At 41.7% G+C, this 24367-nt stretch overlaps 1 protein-coding gene across 1 annotated transcript; it reads left to right on the top strand.

The window, feature by feature from the left end:
• The first annotated feature begins 604 nt into the window (after nt 1–604).
• Nucleotides 605–23462, top strand: C1qtnf3 (C1q and TNF related 3). Its single transcript, XM_005356630.2, has 6 exons — nt 605–735; nt 6369–6480; nt 8996–9150; nt 12864–12993; nt 18248–18347; nt 21425–23462. The coding sequence occupies exons 1-6, from the start codon at nt 652–654 to the stop codon at nt 21582–21584; spliced, it is 741 nt and encodes a 246-aa protein (XP_005356687.1). The 5' UTR covers nt 605–651; the 3' UTR covers nt 21585–23462.
• Nucleotides 23463–24367: the final 905 nt, after the last annotated feature.

Below are 24367 nucleotides of genomic sequence, written 5' to 3' on the forward strand. Positions count from 1 at the left end.
ATCTCAGCCAAACTCAGCCTTTGCCCCTGGATTCTGATCAGTCTTTCCTAGTCCACAGACTGCTGGCTCCTGCTGGTATCTGGGAGGGAGGACTCACGGTTTGCAGTGGCCCAAAGTGGGAACGAGCAAACCATACTGCTCAGAGCAAAACCTCGCTCCGTTGACCTGAACCGGTTCCTGCTGTAATTGCAGGAACTGATACAGTTGAGCTGGATTCCCTGGCAAGCTCAGGGGGAGGTTTTTCCAAAAGTTGTTTTAGACCACAAAGGCTCAGCCTTTCCGTGTCTAATCACGAAAGCGAACCACTGGATACACAGTCTCTGTTTCCAGCTGGTTGTGTACATATTCTTCGCTCTTACACAAAACAACATGCCAAGGTGTGACATTTATGAACCCCACCAACTGGACTCCGCGCGCACACACTATCCTGCCTGTGGTGCAGGAATGTGATGAATGGGGGCTGTTCTGTCTGTGGGGGAGGGCCGCCGTCACTCTGGCATGACTGCAGCCTTATTTATTACACACCGAAAGTATAAAACCACCCAGCCGGCTGCAGCTCTCATCTCCAGACCTGGCATTTGCCTGAAGCGACCACGGCACCTACAGCCCCCACCAGCTGCCCAGGAAGACTCCGTGGCTCTGTTGGGAGTCATGCTCGGGAGGCAGATCGTCTGGTGGCACCTGCTGGCTTTGCTTTCCCTCCCATTTTGCCTGTGTCAAGATGAATACATGGAGGTGAGCGGAAGAGCTAATAAAGCGGTGGCCAGGATAGTGCAGAGCCACCAGCAGACTGGCCGTAGCGGCTCCAGGAGGGAGAAAGTGAGAGAGCGGAGCCATCCTAAAACTGGGACTGTGGATAATAACACTTCTACAGACCTAAAACCCCTGAGACCAGATGAGCTTCCGCACCCTGAGGTAGAGGACCTAGCCCAGATCAACCCATTCTGGGGCCAGGTACTCGGAATTCTCTTCTAAGATTTTAGACGTAATGACTTTTTGCAGACGTAAATGACTATTGTTTCTGTTGTTTTAACTATGATTCTTAAAATCTGTGCTTGTGAGCAGTTTGCTGAGCTGCTTGTGGGTATCTGGGATCTAACAGGGACTCCTAGTTGCTGGCATGATGTGCTGGGTGAGAACAGGGACCAGGAGGAGTCAGCCTACTTTTGTGTTGGGACCTTATTATTATTGTTATTTTATTGCTCTGTTGATGCAGAAGAAGGGCTCACCCATGTGGATAGATGCATTGCTGTGGATAATTATTTTGCTGATCCCCAAAGCACTGGGTTCTTTTTAATCCTCCCCAGCAGGGAGAAGCTGCCCTTTGCCTCTGCCAAAAGCCAGTTTAGATTGCTTTACTTTGATTTGGGGATTTTCTGTAATGTTTCCCCTCTAGTTTTGTTTGTTTTTGTAGCAGCCTAGGTTGCTAAGCCTTCTCGTTTAAACATTTTTTTTAAAAAACAGATTAACTCATTAAGAGAAAAAGAAACAAACAACAAAAAGATTGCATGTTTAAATTATAAGGTACGGAATTACTCAGTCTCCTAGTAAGAGAACTTGATTGATTTTTGGGACAAAAGCCCAGCATCTGAGGACATATCTTTACATCTTTTAGGAATGAGCATAGGTTTTTGGTGTAGTGATTTGCAAACTTCAGTTTAATTAAAAGAAGCAAAAACAGGAAGAAACTTATTTGTACTTAGAATCTAACACACAAAATGCTAAAGTTAGATGGAGTGGAGAGAAGGGCACTTGGACTACATGGTCTTTGAAGCAGGACATATGAGCACAGGAACCATGAACTGGATGCTTTGTAGAGACCCTGGAACTTCTTTTCACATGGCTGCAACCCCCAACTCCAGACTGAGAAGTCTTGGTTGATTATCCAATTATGTGGTCAGCCTAGGATCCCACACAGACTTAGCAGCAGAACTGGAATAGCCTGAGACATGTAACTGGACCACACGGTGCAGTTTCTTAGTCGCTCTGTGGGGTTTTGTCAAGGGTGTGTGTGTGTGTGTGTGTGTGTGTGTGTGTGTGTGTGTGTGTGTATGAACAAAATGACTCTTTCCAAGTCTGTCTTCTATTTAAAGACATTTGCTTCAGTGATCTTCATCTAACTTTTTTTATCTTCATTTACTTTGTGTCCAGTCCCCGATCTGGCTTTCCATCTTGATGGATAGTGTCTTTCCTAGGTGTCCAATGGGCTGCTATAGGTTGTCTTCGGTTATTTCCTGATAACCAACACCAACTATAGTTTTGCTCCCCCCTACATTCTAGTTTTCTAGCCCTGGATTCCTGAAGCATCCTCAGATAAAGACCCTGTGGAGCTGCCCAGAAGATTCAGAGCCAGTAACATCCCGGAAGTTTTCAGTACCATTTCTTTGCAAGTGGATACTGTATTTAGGATCATGTGAAACTCTTCCCTCTCTCCCTACTTCCCCCATCCTCTTCTTTATGCTATTCTCCTTTCCCCCATCAATTACTCCCCAAGCATTTCCCAGCTTTGACTTCTTCCATGCTATAGGATGGAAACTGAGACCATAAACACACCCAAGCCCCCATCACCAACCACTCTGAAGTACTCTGTTAGGAACAAAATTTTATCAGTATTTATTTGTTCATTCATTCATTCATTCATTCATTCGTTCATGCATTCACTCACTCATTTTTCAACCTTTTTATTTCTTTTGAATTTTTATTAAGTTTTAATATTAGCTCTAAAGCAACAGGTTTCATTACTCATATTCAACCAGTCTTTTCTGTTAATTTATGAATTACGTTTGATTAAATTCCGTGTGGTAAACAAGGTCAATGCACAAAGAAAACGTGAGAAAAATGAATAGTGTTGGTCACTGGACCTTAAAAAATAGTAAGGAGAAGAAACGAACAGATGGATGTTCATAGCAGAGGTGTAAAGAGTACTAGACACTGAGGACCATGGAGCCCATGAGCAGCTGGGTGTGGCTGGGCCCTGTGCTGATGGAGGAGACTGCAGATGACCTGCATGTCTGGGCGCCACGGGAGTACTCTTGACTAGTAAAGGAGTTTAGGCTAACTTTAGACTAACTAAGCTTTGCTCCTGAAAGTTCAGCCTGTGACAGCCGAGCAGGGAGGTAACAAGCTTTGTGTACCAGAAAGGGAGCTGGCTGTCGGGTCCGTGGTGATTTGGTGCTGGAAGAGTTCTATCTCCCTTCTCTTTTCCGGGCACTTTCTTCACCAAAGCCTCTCTCCCCTTCCCTTCCTACCATCTTGTTTCTCCAAGAAAAGAATTGTGTATTCATTTTCTATAGTCATTGAGAGTAGAACTCAGTTCTGTGGAATGGGTGGAGCTTGTCTTACAGACGACACCCCTGTCCTGTCAGCTGCTCAACTGCACGCTCCCAGTGTATAACTATCTGATTTGGGAAGGAGGATGACAAACTGAAGAGGCTGTGGATAGTGACTTCCCATATAAAAATTCCTCCTTAGCGAGAATAAAATGTCTAGATCACATCCTGTCCGACTTCAGAGCCCAGCAAAAGCCTCATGAGAGGGCTGGGGAGATGGCTCGGTCGGGCTGCTATGTAAGCACTGGACCTGAAGACAGACTTCCAGCACTCATATAAAGAGACAGGTGTGCCTGCGCATCTGCAATCCAGTGCTGGGGTGGGGGTGGGGTCTGCTGAGACTGGCAGATCCCTGCAGTTCACTGACCAGCCTGCCTAGCTAACCTACAAGCTTCAGGTTCAGTGATTCTGTCTTGTAAAAGAATGGTGGAGGAAGAAAACTGGCACTCATCTCTGGTCCCCACCAGGCACACCCATGAGCACACCCTACACTAACAAATATGTACAGCATACTCTCTCTCTCTCTCTCTTTCTCTCTCTCTCTCTATCTCTATCTCTGTGTGTGTGTGTGTGTCTGTCTGTCTGTCTGTCTGTCTCCCCTCTCTCTCCCTCCCTCCTTACTGCACTATCATTGTCCCTCTGAACTAGACCTTGAAAGACAAGGCCAGACGGAAGAACACGTGACAAAACATCGCAGGAGGGTTCCTGGGAGGCATCCAACTAGGAGAACCAGGAGCCTGCCTGTTGTACTGGTGGCAGCTCTGTGCTCCTGACGTTACTCGAGATAGCTTACATGCACACCAATCATCCTCGTTAGCTAGGATACTAAGAGACACCACCTCCCCGTATTCAGATACTAGACATTTACAAATGCGGGTATCAAGACTCTCTCGTGTGTGAGCTGACTCTGCAGGCAGAGGTACTTGTTGGCAAGCCTGACTGACCTAAACTTGATTCCCCAGGATCCACGTTTGTTCTCTGACTGCCACATGTGTGTCACATCACGTGTCCTATGCATATAAGAAAGAAGAAATACATGTAATAAAATTGTTTAAAAAAATCAAAAAATATTAAAGGTCTTTCAAAATTGTTATCGAAAGTTAAACACAATAGCACCCTTGCTTGCATCTTAGCACTAGAAAGGAAATTCAGGGCCAGCTCAGATTGATGTCTGGGAATGGTAACTTTCGAAGGCCACAAAGAACTGAGCAGGGACCCTGGTCCCAGTGCCCTGATTATTCTAACAGTCCTAAGCATCTCAGAGTTTCCATTCTGTTTTTACAGAGCTCCTCCCCCACCACCACTCTATCCATGAAACCCATCATTGGCCAAACTCTGGGTCCTGGGGTTTAGAAGCCACATTTCACATTAGCAAAGCATCCCAGGAGATGACGAACACACTTCTCAGATGTGTGGTAGGTGGGGTTGCCTGTGGAGTTTGATATCAAGTGTCTTCATCTCTAACCAAGAGTATTAGTTGATTTTTTTTCCTTAGCCAATATGAATTTATACTTGTCTGTGGTTAGGCTTGGCAGACTTAAGACTAAGAGTTATCTCCAGCATTTAGCTCCTGATTCCTCAACACTGGGTCTGAGCTGTGGCAACAGAGACTTGGTCCAGGGTGGGCTACTCCCTTAATGGTTTAATGGAAAACTTCAGGGAAAGGGAGGACAATGACCAAGTCTCTAAGACCAACCAATCAAAGGAAGGTGTAGCTGTGGGTGAAAACTTCTTCACCCAGTTTTCTCCTTGGAGGACATCTAGTGGCAGAGAAAAGCAGAACGGTAAATTCCTCCCTCCTCTTCTTTCCCTGCCTCGTGCTCCATGTTTGTCTTCTGTTCTGTCCATTCCATTTCGGATCCTTTTCTTTTCACAATGAATCCCTTAGCAACCACGTGCTGTTTTCAAAACTGTTGGATTGTAACTGGTATCTAGGAAAGTTTCCACAAGTATTTTGCATGACACAATTAGAAGGCAGGTTGCCAGTGCAGAGGAGAATCCAGATTTTACACGTTCTGACTCTCCCGCCAGTCAGTCCACTGGGTCCTTGGTTCCTTCACAGCAAGAGTACACTTTAGAATTTTATCTTTGTATAACTGAGAATTGTTTTTATTCCTATATTTTTATAGTCTTCTTATATGGGAGTCACAGTTGAGCACATAATGTCCATTAGCGTTTATTAAATATTAGTTTGCATAGTGAGATAATCACTTTAAATTTAGAAGAAGAATGTATAAAATGTTAAATACTTATAATGAGTTTAGAGTTGCCCCATGTGTACATAATAAGAATCAATTGGATGAGCGCAGTTAGCAGCAGTGTATTGAACTCCTGAAAACTGCCAAGAAGGGTTCGAATGGACCCATCAGAGGAAAGCCAGCGAGGTAATGCATATGAACTGGTCACTCAGCAAGGGCGTACATGCGTGTCTCAGAACAGCTGTTGTATATGATAACTATATTTCTATTTTTCAATCTAAAAATAAATGAGCTAATGTACAGACTAAGGAATATTTTGTTTCCTCAGCAGTTTGTGTGCTTTAGAGGTTTGGGAAGGTGGAGTTGCAGAGGTCCTAAGACCTCTAAAGCCAACGTTACGAGTGTGGTGTTTAGTAGCTACCTCGGAAGTTGTTGCTCGCTTGCTTTGAGGCTTACTATAGTCTAATTGTACCTGAGACTCCTGGGTATCGAGGGAGAAGGGGCTTTCATGTCCTCTTCCTCTTGGGAACAAGATACTGCCTTTGCTGTCATGAGCTTGTCCAAGACCACCCCTGTTCTCTGCACCGTCCTGCCCTCACACCACCCCACGGCACATCTCCGTGGACTCCCTGTATCCTTAACCTCTGATCACCCACTCACCTTACCCACTCCCTAGCCCCCAGGTCACAGATATTCCCCATGTCCCACACCATCTTTTCTGATGTGACCCTGAGTTGAGCGGAGTGAAACTTATCTAAGGGTGAAGGCCAGAGGAAGTTAAAAAGCTCTTAAGTGCTTGCAAATATCTTTACCTGAAGTTTCTTTTCCCATTGTTTTCAAGTCTCCACAAACTGGAGGACTGCCCCCAGACTGCAGCAAGTGTTGTCATGGAGATTATGGATTCCGTGGTTACCAAGGCCCCCCTGGGCCTCCAGGCCCTCCTGGCATTCCAGGTAAGGACCTACAGTTTGCACAGCAATTTCAATAACAGAAACAGAAGCCAAGAGCAAACGCAAACCCTTTGTGTTGACATACTGTGTACTGCGAATGGCAAAGATAAAGAACTGGCAAGGAGCTGGGTTCATTATGTCAGTTCAAGTGGAACACTGCCCTGTGGTGTTTATTCTCCACACTACTTCGAGAATCCAAGAGACTTCAGGCATCCAAGCTGAGACTCAAAAGAGAGAAGGTTCATCACCAGCCCGTGGACAGAGCCACTTACTGAGAACAGACTCACCTTAGCACCGGGACCCCCCTTAGCACAGGGAACCCACCTTAGCAGCAGCATCCACCTTAGCACCGACACCCACCTTACCACCTAGGTACCTTCCGGTACTGTTGCCAATTCCTGAGCTAATCAACTTAGATTTTGCTCATGATTCTGGAGGCTTCTCCCATGGCTGGCTGAGACTACTTTGTAGTTAGTGGGAGCTTGGGGGGAGCAAAGGCACTCACGTCATGAGTGAAGGGAGCACAAAGGACCGTGCCCCTATAACCTCCTTCAAGCCACACATCCTCAGTGACCTCTAACCTCCACCTAGACCACACCTCTTGGGGTTTGCACCACTTTCTGACAGCACCATACTGGGGAACAAACCTCGAACACATGGGCTTTGGGGAGGCATTTATCTAAACCCCAGCAGTCAGTATTTCTGCCATAGTGTACTTTGTACAACACACCATAACTTTCTTAAAACATATCAAATGGAGGTGGGTAGAAAAGGTAGAAAGGAAAGCTTGCTGGATTTTGCTCTACCATTCTCTGAGGGGTCTGACTTTCTGTGTCAGTTTAGTTTAGTTTTTTTTTTTTTTTAATTTCAGATCCTTGTTTCTAGTTGATTTCCACGCCTCACTTGGACTCATGAGTATTATTTTGGGTTCTAGAAGCTGCAGCAGCAAAGGAGATGCTCTTGAGCTCATCAGCCCCAGAACAGCCTTCTTAATACTGTGACCCTTTAACACAGTTCCTCATGCTGTAAAGAGCCCAGCCATCAAACTATTTTCTTTGCTACGTCATAACTAATTTTGCTACTGTTATGAATTGTAATGCAAATAGTTGGTGTCTTAGGCGACCCCTGTGGAAGGACAGTTCAACCCATAGAGGGCTCACAGCCCACAGGTTGACAGCCACTGCTCTAGATCCATGCTTAACCTGTGTTGTATTGTTCCAGCTGATTAAGCTTGGGTCACTCTGTTAGAGCGTTACTACAGTGAACAGAGTGGACAAAGCAAAGACCTTTATCCTTGCCCCACCCCAGACGAGTTCCTTCTACAAGAAATCTACTTGTGTTCCCTGACTTTCCCCCACTGATGTTTATACTTATCAAAACTGGATTAACTCCTTGTACCTCTCATGTGAAACCAAATTTATAATGAAAGAAAAAAAAACCCTAACAACTCCTTCCCACCCTCGTACCCTGTCCTATATTTAAGCCTATGTCTTTGTCCACCAAAGCCATTCGTTCACAGGGTCAGTGATGTGAAGCAAGGCTCTTTGACCTCCTCTCAGGTGACAGGGAAGCTGGCTTTGGTGAAAGGTTTACCATGAGAAACACCTTTGAGACAGAACACTTTGATCCAACAAAGTTTATTAATCTGCGAACATTTCAAGCCTGATTTACTGCCCTGTCAAAGATAACACACGAAGTATAACACAAAAGATATGGAAGGTTAGCAAATATGAAAATAAGAAATAGGTGCAGAACTGGTCTGAGCAGCAGAGTGAACCTTTGAATATACTACCTGACTCTTGATTTGAAGATAGGTGCAGAACTGGTCTGAGCAGCAGAGTGAACCTTTGAAGATACTACCTGACTCTTGATTTGAAAAATTATTATGCTATTATATGAGTTTTTCTTCCCAATTATAAAATTGCTTTTGTATAAGACTTGAAGGAGATGGAAAAACATATAGAACAACACAAAAATCACCCCTGCTTCATCTATTCATGAAAAACTAAAATAATTGTGCATAATAACTAGAATTAGTTTTTCATCTGTGCATATAATATATAAATATACAATGATTCAAACTGAAATAGTACCACACCATCCCTACTTGTTACAACCATAACTAAAATATCACTTATGTTTATTGTAACATTGATCATTTATAAATATGTAATTAATAAAATGTACCGTTACTAAAATTGAGCCATTCTAGCACTGGTGGGTATTGTGTTTGTTAATCTTCACTGTTTCCAATGGCAATGTGATGGTCTTTATACATTCTTCCACTCAATCCTTGCTTGTAGAAAAGCGTGCTTTGTGGTCTTGGTCTCTAATCGTATCCAGAGCCCAGTACAAGAGCACTCGTCTGATGCCCTTTAAAGGGCTGTGGTCAGGGTTCTTTAATGGTCTCCCTTTACAAATGAGTTTGACTAGTTCTGAAGAAAGCAATTGTGTCTGTCTAAAAGCACATGGAGGTCGGAGTGAATCAGTTTTCTCATATGATCTCTGACTTTTAAAGGAAACCATGGAAACAATGGAAATAATGGAGCCACTGGCCACGAAGGGGCTAAAGGCGAGAAAGGAGACAAAGGAGACCTGGGGCCTCGAGGGGAGCGGGGGCAACATGGCCCCAAAGGAGAGAAGGGCTACCCAGGAGTGCCACCAGAACTGCAGGTAAACCACCCTCCGCAGATCCCCAGGTGACTTCTAATGCTGCATGCACATTCGGGACCAGGGACCAAACGGCTCTAGTAAACAAACCGTCAGTTATCCTGAGATAATCTCAGTTTCAATTTGCTCAGCTACATGGCAGGCCTGTTCTCAAACATGGCTTTAAGAAAGGGTATTTATCAAGTGTGAGATCCAGCTCCCTCATAGGACCAAACAGCCATAAATATAAACTCATATCCTATTTTCCAGATGAGACAATGGGTTAAATAAGAGGGTTATAACCAAGTTGCACTAAAACATTTAAACATACAAATGGAATGGCTAGGCATCTAGTTATATTTTATTTGCTAATTTGCCACATTATGTAGTTAAATTTCATCTTTGTATATTAACATTCTTTCTGTTAAATTAGATTTTATAGTTCAATTTTATATAAACGTTTCACATCAGAGTCTTCTTTTCACTAGGGACATTTTACTTTTTGAGTTATTCCATTTGGTAGATCAGGCTATGTTCATCTCTACATGAAGCTTTAAAATCTATTTATATGGCCATAACCCCTTTATAGTTGGATGCATTCTTTAGTTCTCTTTGAACTCATCTTTATAATTCTTATTGCAACATCTAAAATTTGTAAATATTGAAGTTAGGTCACCCAGAAAAATGGTTAACTCTATGTTAGTTTTTGTTAATATTTAAAAATAGATTTTTTGTTGTCATTGTTGTTCAGGTTGTGTCTGGCTAATTTGTCTTCCTCAAAGAGCAATTTGTGGTTAGAATTAAGTATTTGGGAGAAAATTCTGGAACAAGAGAGACTTTCTGAGAACGGGTATACAAAACCGTTCTTGTTTGCAAGATGAGAGGAAACTGCTGCTTATTTGGGCAACAGTCATGCTGTTTACTCTTGGGTACACTGCACCATTCTCTTGGGCTCCTGTTTTTCAAGTGTAAAATAAGATGTCCTGTGTTTTACCAGAACTGACTTTTGAGGGGCTTGGCGGCAACTTCTTAATTCTGTTTAATACTTTCAGCATGATGGGATTCGTATGTCAATATAAATTAACGAGTGGGCTGGGAGGTCATCTGGCTAGGCTAAGGTAATTTCTATGATGGTCTAGAGATGTATGAAAACTAGCAAAAAACAATGTAGAGATGGTCTTTTCATGGGACAGGTAGTTAGTGGGGACATCTGAGCAACCACTAAATGTCATCTGTTTCCCCAAATGTTACAAATATGCTCATTTGGGAGGACTCTTTCACACATTCATGGAAACTTGAGTTTGTGGAAACAACTGCTCAAAATGCAGAGAGATTGTGAGGTGGCCCGCTGTAGCTGATACATCTACAACCCAGCCCCACAGCTGAGCCTCAGGGAACATCAAAGCAGAGGAGGCAGAACGACATCGTCAGAGCTGGAGGAACAGGAAGTCGGCTGTGAGATTGTCTCCTAACAATAACAGGAATCATACATTCATGAATCGTCAACCACATGGCTCTCTGAACAACGACAGCACCAACAGACATGCTAACATGGATGAAAGGAATCTCTTAGACCCCACTTCTAAACAAAGAGATACAGCCAATTAAGCACTGAGAGACGGTGGTTTAGTTTTCGTCAGGGATGAGTCCCCTAATTGGTTACTCAATACCAAGTGTTCAGTCCTGAAAATGTGTGTTTATATTTATATATGCACACATATATGCATATATATGCAACACTAAATGGACTCAGCAGGTTATATCTATGTTTTTGTGCATTTGTATATATAACAATACTAATTTCTTACAAAGAGGACACAGGTTGGGCTCGGAGGTGTACATCTCTAATCCCAGAATTTAGTAAGAAGAATTAGGCTAATATCTGTCAATTCAAAGCCAACTCATTACAAAGCTGAGTTCCAGGACAGCTAGAACTGTTACATAGGGAAACATTGTCTCAAAAAGCAAACAAACAAACAAAAATAACAAAATAATAGAAAAGATGCCATGAATTTTAAAAGGAAGCGGAAGGTTTTAAATTCATATTTTAATTTTAAAATTAAAAAATTACAAAAACTTATGAAGAAGGGGGATTAACATCCAATACATGTTAAAGAATTTATTATTCTTACTTCTGCTTATTTTTAAGGGATTGTCATTGACTTTCAAATCTCCTCCAACAGTGTTATCAAGTGAAATCATTTCTTGATAGAGACAATTGTTCTAATGCTCTTTTAATTATTCAAATTCTAGTTTAGAACACTACTAGCAGTAACAACGGCAGTACCCATAAAAGAGCAATAATGGTGCCTCATTCTCAACTTAAGGGACATGGATATTTGAGGCTCAGATTTAAGCTGAGTCTCAATCATGTATCTTTAGACCTGTGGTAGTTTGAATGTAACTAGCACCCATAAGCTCACAGGGTGTGGCACTATTAGAAAGTGTGCCTTTGTTGGAGTAGGTATGGCCTTGTGGGAGGAAGTATGACACTGTGGGGTAGACTCATATATGCCCGAGCCAAGCCCTGTGCAACAGTCCACCTCCTGTTGTCTTCTGATCAAGATGTAGCCAGCACCATGTCTGTCAGCACGCTGCCACGCTCCCTGCCATGATGATAACGGACTGAACCTCTGAAACTGTTAGCGGCCCTAATCAAATATTGTCCTTTATAAGAGTTCCCATGATCATGGCGTCTCTTCTTAGCAGTAGAAACCCTAAGACAGGACCCAAATAGATAGATTATTCCCCAATCCATAGGATCTCGTGTTTGGATCATGGAACAGGTTTCTCAGAGTAACTGTTGCTACTCAGCTTCCATGAATTAAGCTGAGGCTCTCAAGGTTTCCTAAACATAAGGGATTAGTCTTAAATTACAGGTGGGGCTGCTCACAGTAACCGATTCTCTGGTTCTCTTGAATTTTCTGGCCTCAATTTGTTTGATATTTATTTTATGCAGAATTAAGCTCAGAAAATTTTCTTTTCCAATAGTCAAATAGATTTCTGATTTTCTTTAACCACTTTTGCTATGTTTTGGATAACTTCAAACCTCTCTTTTGCCTGTTAAGGTAATTCATACAATACCCTTTCATTGTAAAATAAATAGGACAGGACAACTTTTGGGGAGTTGGTTCTCTTTGCCCACAGTATAGGTCCTGGGGATCAAACTCAGGTCTCTGAACCCAACAGTAACTACCTTTACCTGCTCAGTCATCTTGCTATCCACTTATGGATATTCTTGAAGATATTTTTCTCAGTTTGACTACAGAACAACTCCACTTAAATAGAACACTTAATGAAGTCTAATATTAAGTCACAATAATCTTGTGTTGCCTTTTTAATTAATGCATTAAAACACATTTCCCTAGGGTTAACTAAAGTAAGAAGTTCAACTGTAAGTTTCTCTAATCACTTAATATACAAATATGTATCTAATACTACAGCCCAAGAACTTTATCCAATTTTTTTTCAGTTTTACTTGATAACACAATCTTAATATTTAAAAAAGTATCTTTTAAGGACTAGTAGTTTTTTAAATACATTCAGAATTGTTAATGTAGACTATATCTATATGGAATAAATACATTAAATTATTATCATTTATTTACTTCTTTGTTTATTGTTTGGTACTTATTGTATTCAAGCTTTCCATTACAAATAACACTGAAAGAAAATTACCTGTATAGGGATGTTTTTCTTTAAGACAAATTTGCACTGACCACCAGCTTTCTCCTTAGATCGCATTCATGGCTTCTCTAGCAACTCACTTCAGCAATCAGAACAGTGGCATCATCTTCAGCAGTGTTGAGACCAACATTGGAAACTTCTTTGATGTTATGACGGGTAGATTTGGGGCTCCTGTATCAGGTGAGATTTACACATCCATGAATGAAGCCATTAAGGAAAGAGGGAGGAGGGAGAGAAAGAAGAAATGATGGGAAGATGGAAGGGAAAAGAAAGGTCGGAAGGAAAAGAAGGGAGGAGGAAGAAGACACACAGGAAGGAAAAGGAAGTGGATGAAAGGCAGAGAGAGGAAGGGAAGATGGAAGGGGAGGCAGGAAGGAGGATTGCGGAGAACAAAGAAGGAAGGAATGGAGGGAAGGAAGAACCGAGAGTGATCTATGTCCCTGAGGTGGTACAGACACCTCTGATGTTCAAAGTCCCCGGAACATAATTCTCACAGTGTCACTGTGTGATAACTGTGTTCCTTCACCATTGCCCCCAAGGAATACCTGTTCTATTTTTAATACTGAAAATTGAGTAAATAATCCAACTTTTGAAGTCTGTTTAAGGAAACATATTTAACCTTATATAAAAGTTAGCATACTCTATATTTTAAATAGAGTTTGCTTTTAAAGAAAGACTTGCCATAATGTTTAAAAATATTCCCTTGTAATGACTTTCTTTTATAAATAACATGAAAATGTACCTACTGATTTCCTTGTTATATTGGCCCTTTGGGCTGTTTCCACATTTTGTTATTAAAATAAGCCTTCTGTCAGTCGTTTTCCTATGCCAGTTTGTAATTGAACACACACAGGTATATCTGTAGGCTCAAGTACCAGGAACGGAATCACGGAAGCAAAGACAAACTCTTGTAGGCTGACGCTGTTCACTTGTTCCTGGCTGCTCAGACCCGGAATAATTACACAAAACTGTATTAATTAACACACTGCATAGCCAATCACGTAAGCATATTTCTAACTAGCTCTTACATCCTAAACTAACCCATCTCCATTAATCTGTGCATCACCACGAGGCCGTGGCCTACTGGCAAAGTTTCCAGTTTATGGCTTGTGTTTTTCTTCTCTGGTGGCTACATGACATCTCCCTGACTTTGCTCTCTCTCTCTTTATATCTCTTTCAGTCTGGCTTTACTCTGTTAAGCCATTGGCTGAAAGCAGCTTCTTTAGTAACTAATAAAAGCAACACATAGACAGGACTTCTTTGTGAGTTTGACCAGCTCTGCAAGGTTGTAAGGCTTGTAGCCGTCTCTTCCTCTTACTAGAATAGGGAAACACTCATTTATCTATATTGCCATCAGCAAAATCTTTGAAATGTCTGGACACTTGGCCAACTAAAAACTAAACAAAAAGCTCTATTGTTTTAATTTTTTAATTTTAAAGTGATTTAGACTGACAGAAGAGCTACAAAAATATTGCCAAAGTTTTGTGCTCACTCTAGTGTGTTTCCTCTGAAGTTTGTGTTTACTAGAACTAAAATCTGATTACCAAAATGAAGGAATACACTGGGCACAACACTGCCACTGATTTTGGAATTTATTCGGAATTCAGTAGCGTTGTGGTTTGAATGTGATATGTCCACCGTAGGCTTGTATGTTTGAGCACTTGGTCCCCACTTGACCCTGTTTTAGAAGGTGGTGGGACCTTTAGAAGACGGGTCTTGATGAAGGAAGAGGGTCACTGAGGACAGGTCTTGAGCCTTTAGTCTGGCTTCACTTATCTGTGATGCATACTTTCTGACTTCAGTGGTAATGGGATCTCTGCCTCACACTGCTGATGCCAAGCTTCCCCAGCAGTAATGGACGGTGGCCTTTCCTAAGCTGCAAGACAAAGTAAACCCTCCTCCTTTAACTTGATTCTTTACAAGCAGTAGGTCAGAGCAATGAGAAAAGTGATACAGAAAACCAGTATGGGACAGTGGGGCCATTGTTGTCGTCTGTCTGACCATGTGGTTTTCAAATACTTGGAGTTGGTTTGCAGGAGGAATGTGGAAGTGTTTGGAACTTCAGACTAGAAAAGCCCTAGGATGCTGCGAGCCGATCTTAGTGGAAGCTTCTGATGGCAACTTGGAAGCCAGAGCACTCACAGGAATGCAGAGAATACAGGGGGGTTAAAGACCACCCAGGGAAGTGTTTTTCCCAGGTGGAAAAGGCACATAGAGGCTTTTGCAGCTGTGATACAAGGTGGGCCAGGCTACATTTTGAGCTGGCATCAGAAGTTGGCAGCATCGTTCTCATGGTATTGATTTTGGAGACATTAATGATGTAAGATGCACGGAGTTGTGGAGTTTTTGCAGTCTGGTACCAAGGATTCAGAGAGCCTATGGGGCCATCCAATGGGTGCACGGTCAGAGCCCCTACAAAGAGGACTTGAGAGTCTGCTATGAAGCTATGAAGGTGAAGAAGTCAAGGTAGAGCGGAAACCCTAGAATGTTGGAGATGCTGGACTTTGAAAGAACGTTGGGATTTTCCAGGGAGGCAATCTGCAGCCATAGGGTGGATCTGACCTGAGAGAGAAGCTATACATGCTACAGGTAGCTGACTTGGATGGGCAGGCCAGACAAGGCCCTTTAGAGCCAAATAATGCTGTCACAGACCCCAGATCCCAGACTGGGAGCTGTAGGGTTGGTTTTGCTCCCATTCCTTCCTTTTAGAATGGGAATATTTACTCTGTGTCACTATGGTGGAAGTACACAGTATGGTTTTGACCTGTGCAGAGACCCACAGTCAAGAGAATTCCTCGATTCCAGAAGAATCAGTCTTGCACTTGTGATCACAGCTGAGGATATTAAGAACACTTCTTAATATTACCCATTCTTCCATTGACTTGCTTCTTGTCAGGCATTTGGTCACAACTATTGGGAAAATAATTACTACAACAAGATTTTCCCAGTGTCTTCAGTTTTTAGTTCCTTCTCGTCTGGCTATTTTCTTGAATTCTGTTTTAGAACAGCGCCATTTGCTTTATTGGTATATTTACAACCAGTGATGTACATATTCGGCAAAATCATCCATTGGGTATATGACAACATGTCCTTTGGGACTAATCATCCATTGTACAATTTTTGCTGGTTTTTTTTTTTTTCTGCTTTTGAAAGGCAGCTGATGGCTCACCTTGACCAGCGGTTTGTTTAAGATTGCGGGGAATGGACCCAGGCAACCTCGATCTTGTGGCATTTCCATGCCTCTCCTTGTTGCCAGGGATCTCATACAATACATCCCACCTGTATTTTTTCCCCCTCCCTCCACTCCTCCAAGTCCCACCTCCACTGCTATTCTATTTCCCTGCAGAAAGAGCAGGCCTCCCAGGGATACCAAGAGCACAAGATTCTTAAGCAGAGCTCCTCCGTGTTTTCACCCCCTGTGGCCACAGTTCCTCCCCATACTTCCTGAGAAAGACTTCTGAAGCAGCGTTGAAACTCCCTGATTTTCAGGAATCTTGTTATTGCTGGCAAATCCTGGTAACGGCTACTAAAAAAAACCACTTTTGCAGTCTGTGTTTTTTTTCCTAGCAAACTGCCCTCTTAGGCCTGATCCCAGAACTGTCTTTCAACAGTTGAGAATGGCCTTTCTCCATCAGGGAGAATATTTTTTCCTGGCAGGGCTGAGATCTGCTGCTCCTAGAAGCCCTGTCCAGCTTCCTGCTGCGTTGGGCAGCACCTTTACATACTTGAAGTGTATTGATTTCCACCAGTGTCGTAGTTTTGCAGAAATCTGACAGTTTTTCAATTTCTGCTTTTCAGGGTTTTTTCCTTGTTCCCCTCCATGGTATATACAGGGAAAATATTATAAGAATGCGCTGGCTGTGTTAAACTTACACATATGCTTTTAATGTGTGCTTTGGTTTATTTCACCCTGTTAAAGTAAGAATGGCCTAACTTCATGCAACTACAGAGACAGTCTTTCCATCATACTTCACTCCATGTCAGTTTTGGGATCTTTTTGCTCTGAGGGCTTTAAGTTTCATGTAAAAATTTTTGCAATTCATGACCAGTGCTACAGATAAGAGTCTAGATATCTTGGATCAATGGTCCCATTGAGGTCAATGACTCCATAATTAAATTTTTGTGCTCCCTTGGTTGGACACCATTCTGATAATAGTAATTTAAATCCGTTTACTTACTGTTTATTTTTTAACCTTCCCAGTGGTTTCACACTAATGATCATCTTTCCCGCTTTTAAAATTGATAATACTGATGTTTGCAGTTACTGCTCAAAGACCTGAAAACCAGAGCACAAGTGTGTCATCCCACGTTCTGGTAGAGAGAGCCTCATGTGCGTACGGCTCACTTCTGCAATTCTAATCCTAAGAGTTCCGTTATTTACCATCTGGTTTCGTAGCCTGCTCTTTCTAAAGTGTTTCTACATCTATTTTCATTTACAGTACATTTTTAAAAGGAAGGCTAAGATACTTCCCTGCCATTTTGATTATAAATTTATTTTCTGCAGGCATTGATAATTGTTATGTGTGTATAAAACGAAATCCTATAAAATGTAAAATACTAGATACATACAAACTGTTTCTTGAAGAACTTTAATTTTCATCTGACCTTACTTTTCCTCTCCGAACCAATCTCTTGGTATCTGAATGGGCATCACAGATTGCCATCAAATACGCATCCCTAACATTTAACAAAACATAATTTTCCTCTGTAAGTTGGCTCAACATCAGATGGATCCTTATAGATAATATCCTCATAAGAAAGAAATAGGTGTTTGAAAAGAAATATGACTGCTCCACTGTTTTAGTTTTTTTTTCCTATAGATATTTCTGGACTTTTGTATAGCTAGTACTTCAAAAATTGTAAAATGGAAATCAGTAAGAATATACTTTTAGCAACAAGGTGTTGTGGCAGAGTTACTGATTTACAATGGGTCATGTGAGAAATGACCCAAACCATTTCTTTAGAACTATGAAACATTTACTTGTGTTCTAATATGTAGCCTTTGCTATATTTGGGGAATGTAGTTGTACATTTTAAGTACATATTTGACTAATTTTATTAATTATTTTGTCATCTTACTAAGTATAAACAGGAAGCACATTGAGTTAAAAATAATCTAAATACAAGGCAGTGTTGGCACATGCCTGTAATCCCAGCACTTGGGAGGCAGAGGCAGGTGGATCTCAGTGAGTTAGAGAGGCCAGTCTGGTCTACAAGTGGGTTCTAGGACAACCAAGACTGTTACACACATAAACCCTGTTTCAAAATCTGCCCCCCCAAAAAAACTAAGTACTTTTTAAGGGAGCAAACGAAAGTATATTCATATGAAGAGATCATGAAACTAGACAATACACAGATAAAACAAAGCCATGTGTGCAATCGCTTGACTCATCTTCTACGGATGAGTGAATGAGTAAACCCTTGTCCTTTCCAGGTGTGTATTTCTTCACCTTCAGCATGATGAAGCATGAGGACGTAGAGGAGGTGTACGTGTACCTTATGCACAATGGCAATACTGTCTTCAGCATGTACAGGTACGTGCCGTCTTGATCACAGGAAGCGCTTAGGCACTCACAGAGCCTACTCTAGCAGGTTTGTTCTCTTCTATTTGGTCAGGTTATCACTCCTGTTTGGGAAGAGCAGTAATGAACTTATCAAGTAAAGGGACCTTGGGCAAATGGCCAGCAGCACTCCTCACCATCACCACTCAGATCCTTTCTTTAACTCCTCACTTCCCTTTGGTTTCTTCTGCTTCCCCATTTCCGCTTTGCCTGAAGCTGGGCACTATTAGTGGTCTTCACAGCCTTCACTGCTGATGAGGAAGGCAGAATAGGTCCTTATGTCTAATGATGTGTATTACTTTGATACTCATCACCTTGGCCCTGGAGTTCCTTGGGGAATAATGCTTTAGACAGCACCATATCATGCTCTGCTGCTAGGACATGCAGATAGCCAGCACCCTCCAACCCCCACCCTGTAATTAAGGGAAACATTTTTGGTCTCTTATTTTTTTCCCCTGTATTTTTTTTTCTCACTTGTTGTGATTTCTGTGTTCTTCTAGAGTCTGGCATCTGTAAGAAAGGGAAAGAGTTAAAACAGGTAACAGAGCTGTTAGCCATCCAGCACACATTGTCATATCGGAACCTTGAGCAACCAGGGCAGGGGTTCCAGAAAGGGGAACATAGGCTGGCAGTAGGGAAGAAGAGAGCATTGTAAAGCAGTGTGGGTGGGGGCTGTTCTTCCTGTTTTGCGTTTGTTTTTATTTTCAGGGATGTTGGCTGATGAAGCAAATTAGACATCTATAAAACTGACTCCTAAATTCTCACTGATCACGGTCCTTTCCAGAGTCAGGAGGAGGAAAGAACAGACAGTGAACACTTTTGTTTGTCATTCTATTCAGAAAATTCAATCCCCCTGATCCCAGATCTACCTTACCAACTCGAGGACAGCATGAACTAGTACAGTTCTTGTGTAGGAGGGCGTTCACTGCTTTTCTCATCTCTGTGATCATCACCGAAAGAAGCAACTTAAGGGAAAGTTTATTGAGAGGGCTCAGCTCATCACAGCAAAGACAGCATAGGAGAGTTCCGTAGGAGCCTGGTGTGGCATGGCCCCTCACACCTCAGTGGACAAGGATCAAGGAAAGCTCGGGGTTCTGATATGTCTCAGACCGTATGTTCTGGATGTCTAACAATGCTGTTTTACCTGTTAACTCATCCTTCTCCTTTCTTACTGATGCCAGACTGTAGAAGAACACAGCAATCACACCAAGTGACAAAAACACCCACTCAAGAAAGCATTGTTACAACCTACTTACTCCAGCCAGCCTCCACCTTCCAAGGGTTTCACAACCTTCAAAAGCATTCTACTGGCTGGGGACCAAGTGTTCAAACACATGAGCTGGTGTGGGACATTTTCTATCAAATCCATAACAAGGAGACAATGAATTCTGGTAAAAGCCAGCCCTTTTCAGGCTCCTTATTCCCAAACATCCACCCAGCTCTTCCTCCTTCCGTAGGACACACTTCTCTGTCTTGGTCTTCGTGGGAGATAGCCTAAACTAGTTCAAACGCAGAACTCAGAGATGAATAATCCTTTTCTTAAGACAGTTTTCAGCTGATTTTCTCTTTGGCTTCTGATTCTTTCTTTTGAAGGGTCTTCTTTGTCTACTTTTATCCAAGGTCACATCTAAAGGGTAAGTCATTCTGTCTTAGAGCTTTTTCATGTTCCACTTCCAGTCAGTGGAAACCTGAGAACTAAGCCAGAGATCCCAAGTCTTTCTAACCCAGGCTGGGTCTTCGGCAAGGATTTCTATAGAACATATCAGGTCTTTGCTCTGTTGGCTCACAGTCAGGAACATGTTAGTGAATGATAGCCAATACACCTTCTAGACAGCCGGTTACTCTTGTGGCTCTTCATATTTTTGCCCTTTTCTAAATGCAGTCATTATTGCCAAGAGGAAATAAGTGCCATGTGACTCTGGGTGTAAGTTTCTAATGGGAACACATCAGCTTTGTCCTGGCTCTTCAGGTATACAAGCACCTTTTTTTTTTATTTGTTTGTTTTTTTCCAACCTTGTGAGAGCCTTGATTGTCTAGACTCTATTTATCTTTCAAGCATGTCTGCACTTCTCCAAACTCATCTTTTTAAAGAAACATCATAAATCTGCAAAGAATATTTACCTCTTTGGAATCCTTTATCTTAAGTGGTGACTGTATACCAGGTCTATGTTACCCTGCTTTTTTCAAATATCTCCCACGCATAGCATGGTGTTTCAGTTATTGTTCTACTGCTGTGAAGAGACCACCAGGACCAAGGAGACTTATAAAATAAAGCATTTAGCTGGGGGTTTGCTTACAGTTTCAGAGGCTGAATTCTTGAAGATCATGTTGGTGAGAACGGCAGTAGGCATGGCCATTGGAGCAGTATCTGAGAGCTAACATCCTGATCCACACTTTGGCAGGAAAGAGAGAGAGAGAGAGACAGAGAAACACAGAGAGAATATATATGAATATTAGAATATAAGACTGACTGGGTGCATCACGAGCTTTAGAAACCTCAAAGACAGCCCCCCAATGACACACCTCTTCCAACAAGGCCACACCCCTAATTCTTCCTAGACAGTCCACATTCCCATTCAAACCACCACACACCAGCGTTTATCTTTTCAGTACGCAGAATTTATTTCTACATTGCCTCCTGCCTGGCTGTTAGCAAGTGCATTTTCATTTTGGTGGTTGAAAGTACCTTCCTTGAATACCAAATTCCAGATTGTCAAGAAGAAAATAAATCATTGTTAAAAAAAAAGATTATATGTAAATATTCAAAGATAGCAGAACTGTTCTTTTTTCTCACATAACAGTCCAGGGAGGTTTGGTAAGATAATGCTGGGCATAAGTTTCTAGTCTGATAGGGATAAGGAACTCTCTTCTATATAGTAATCCTGCTGGACAGGTCTAGAAGTGATTTATGCTATTCCCTTTTGCATGCCACTTAGAGAACTTAACCCACGACTCTACCTAAAGCGTAGGAGAAGGTAGAGACAGAGTGGGTTCAAGGGCTGGGTTTGCATGGTGAAGACTAAGTAGTGTGTCCTTCTCTTTATTTCCAGCTACGAAACAAAGGGGAAGTCAGACACATCCAGCAACCACGCAGTGCTCAAACTGGCCAAAGGGGATGAAGTCTGGCTGAGAATGGGCAACGGTGCCCTCCATGGGGACCACCAGCGCTTCTCTACCTTCGCAGGCTTCCTGCTCTTTGAGACTAAGTGACAGGAAGGATAGGATAGCTCTACTTTGAGGGAGACTTGTAGCTGAGCTTGGAGTGTTATGACTGGAAGGGAGTTTCATTGGGGGATCTATATGGAATATTTAACTGTTGTATTGGTCACATTGCTACTCGTTCTACTGGTATACCAATAATGCTGGATGCTTCGGAGACTCAGAAGAATAGACCACAAGGTAACCTTCCCAGATGACCTTGGGAGACACTCAGCATCTTTATCACTCTTCCCTACACATCTGAAGGAATTGTCACCTGATGCAGGTTGGGAATAAGTGTTTCTCTCAAAGAAAGCATCTGCAAAGAGTTTTGGTGCTCTGTTTAAATGTAGTATCAGCTTTGGAGCCAAACAAGTTCTAGTTTACTGTTCTTCACATTCCAGAGAATAGCCTGATTACGGCAGGGCTAGGGAGAGAATTAGAGCCTATCTTACCAGAGCCTGTCTGGAGAAATTCTTTCAAAGTCTACGCTGCAAAATAGCATTTGGTTTTATGGATTTGTGTTCTTATGCTCATGAATAAATTATAAGAAAGCTTTAGTTATTTCAGATAACTTTTAAATAGTACAATTATTTCCACAAATAACTGGCTCCTTGTTAAGAACATAAACAAACATGCAAATTAATATTGAGTTCTAATGGTTTAGATTTCCAGATATAAAATTTTCTTATAATCCAGAACTGGGCTTATCACATCTGGCTTGCCAGATCTCGTCTTTGCTATGGCATTACTTGGACCACAGTAGAGCTCTCTGGACTCTGTACAACCAGCTGAGGTAAGATTAAGCTGATATAGTGCAGATGTTATCACATTTTTTAAATTTGAGAACTATCCCAAAATATTTATATTTTATGTATGCCATGTTATGTTGAAGGACTTATTAACTTAATTATATACAGGCAGACTAATGGATGCAAAATATAAGAGTATTCCATTTAAGAGACACAAAATAACACATCTTAAATGTTTGCAATAAAAGTAATATTTTCTTTATTATCACACTTGACTAACGTTCACAAAACAGTAATATGTTACAGATGGGGCTTGTTGGTTTTTGACTAACTTTCGCCACCCCAGAATCTATCAGAAAAGGGTTAAATTTGTCATCAAAACACCTTCATAGAATGTGCCATAAGCTGGCACTCACAGTTAGTACCACATATACATAAGTATACATACGTGTGTGTGTTTGTGTGTGTATTGTTGAAGCCTTGCACATGCTAGGCATGTGCTCTTCTACTGAGCTACATCTTCAGCACCCAAGTTTGTTTCCTTGAAGCATAGCACTTCAAAGTGTTTACCCCTGGTGTTAAATCATATATAAAATGCACTAATGAGATTCTTATATGAAAAATACCATATCATCAATTCTCTTTAAAGTAATGAACCCTGAATTTATTTTCTACAACAATTTAAACTTATGCAAAGGCATTTAAACCACAGATTTCCTTCAAGTTATCACCCTACAGCTAGAGACAATGAAAGTCAAGTGAGGCTGTCCTGTTGCCTAATTCATTGGTGGCCAGGTTCAGTTCAACCTTTGACCCTATACTTTTCACCCACAAACTTGTTTAACCTCTTTGAAGTGAAAGGTTATTTGTCATTATTTGCCTTCTCAGACAGTATTTTTGTGATTTAGTGTGTGGTTCTATGCTCAGAGCATATGGGGTCACAAAGTTAAGCTTTACTGCAATTAAATGACACAAACATCTCACAGAAGTGCATAAGATATTGGACTGTTACATAATGACCAAAGGAATTTCATATCTGAAGAGTATCCACTACCTACTACTTCCTGCTTTGCAGGAAGATTCTGGCATAGTTTTCGATGAAATTGTAGCAAGAAAAATTGCATAAGTATATGTGGAAATAAACACACTTTTGGTGATCATGTTTGTTTTGTAATTGTTCTTAATAAGCACAATTGTGGTATAATTGTAACTCATGTGGCTAATGTAAAGCAATATATTTCCCTGTCATTGTTACCAGTCATGCAACTCAGAGATGTGCAAACTGCAGGGTCACTTGTCTCCACAAGACTCCACTTCCAGTTACTCCATATCGTTAACCCTTTAAGACATCTGTGGGTACCAGTTCCCTTTTAAGAACCGAGTATCTCTGAGTGGATGCGTCTTCATCACACACCTACAATCTTTTTATGCTCATGTCACAATTTAATCTTAATTTTCATCCTAGCAGAGCTGTACATGGAATTGGTTGTGGAGGATGCAATTACCTCTCTTGCAAAAGCGTACCAGTGGGTAACGGAAGGTGATTTGTGAGGGAACTGGAAGATCAAAGCACTTATCAATAATGGTTCTACAGCTCATGGTCTAAATACACAGTAGTCACTTCTCTGAGGTGATGTCTTCTGCAAGTTTCAAATACATGTGGTTAACTGAGGTCTAAAGATTCTAAGTAGGACACCCTAGACATTCATAATAAGATCCGAATTGTATGCCATTCCGGGCAGACTAATGGGGTTCATGTTCTCTACTCCTTCACCACAAGACAGGAATATCTGCTGTGCATATCCACACTATGTATGTTGCCAGCCTGTTTGTCGCTTACTGTCTGTCATGGTTATCATCTCACATCTCAGCTCCTGGGTTCAAGAAACACCTATTTTGCTCAATGATGGCAATAAACACAAAGCCGTGCTATTGACAAGCTGGGCATGCCACAGAGAAGCCATGAAGCGCTCCCCTTGAGTGAAAAGGGGAAAGCTCTGTGTTTAAAAAGGAAAGAGAGAACAAAATCACATAGCAAGGCTG

This window comes from Microtus ochrogaster, chromosome 19 (assembly GCF_000317375.1).
Source record: "Microtus ochrogaster isolate Prairie Vole_2 chromosome 19, MicOch1.0, whole genome shotgun sequence".
Classification (NCBI taxonomy): Eukaryota; Metazoa; Chordata; class Mammalia; order Rodentia; family Cricetidae; genus Microtus; species Microtus ochrogaster.

What these genes read in the sequence shown, in the direction of transcription:
- C1qtnf3 (XM_005356630.2), top strand. Translation starts at nt 652, where the DNA reads ATGCTCGGGAGGCAGATCGTCTGGTGGCACCTGCTGGCTTTGCTTTCC. An exon ending in AGGCCCTCCTGGCATTCCAG is followed by an intron (nt 6,481 to 8,995) that starts GTAAGGACCTAC and finishes TGACTTTTAAAG; the next exon opens with GAAACCATGGAAACAATGGA. An exon ending in ATTTGGGGCTCCTGTATCAG is followed by an intron (nt 12,994 to 18,247) that starts GTGAGATTTACA and finishes TGTCCTTTCCAG; the next exon opens with GTGTGTATTTCTTCACCTTC.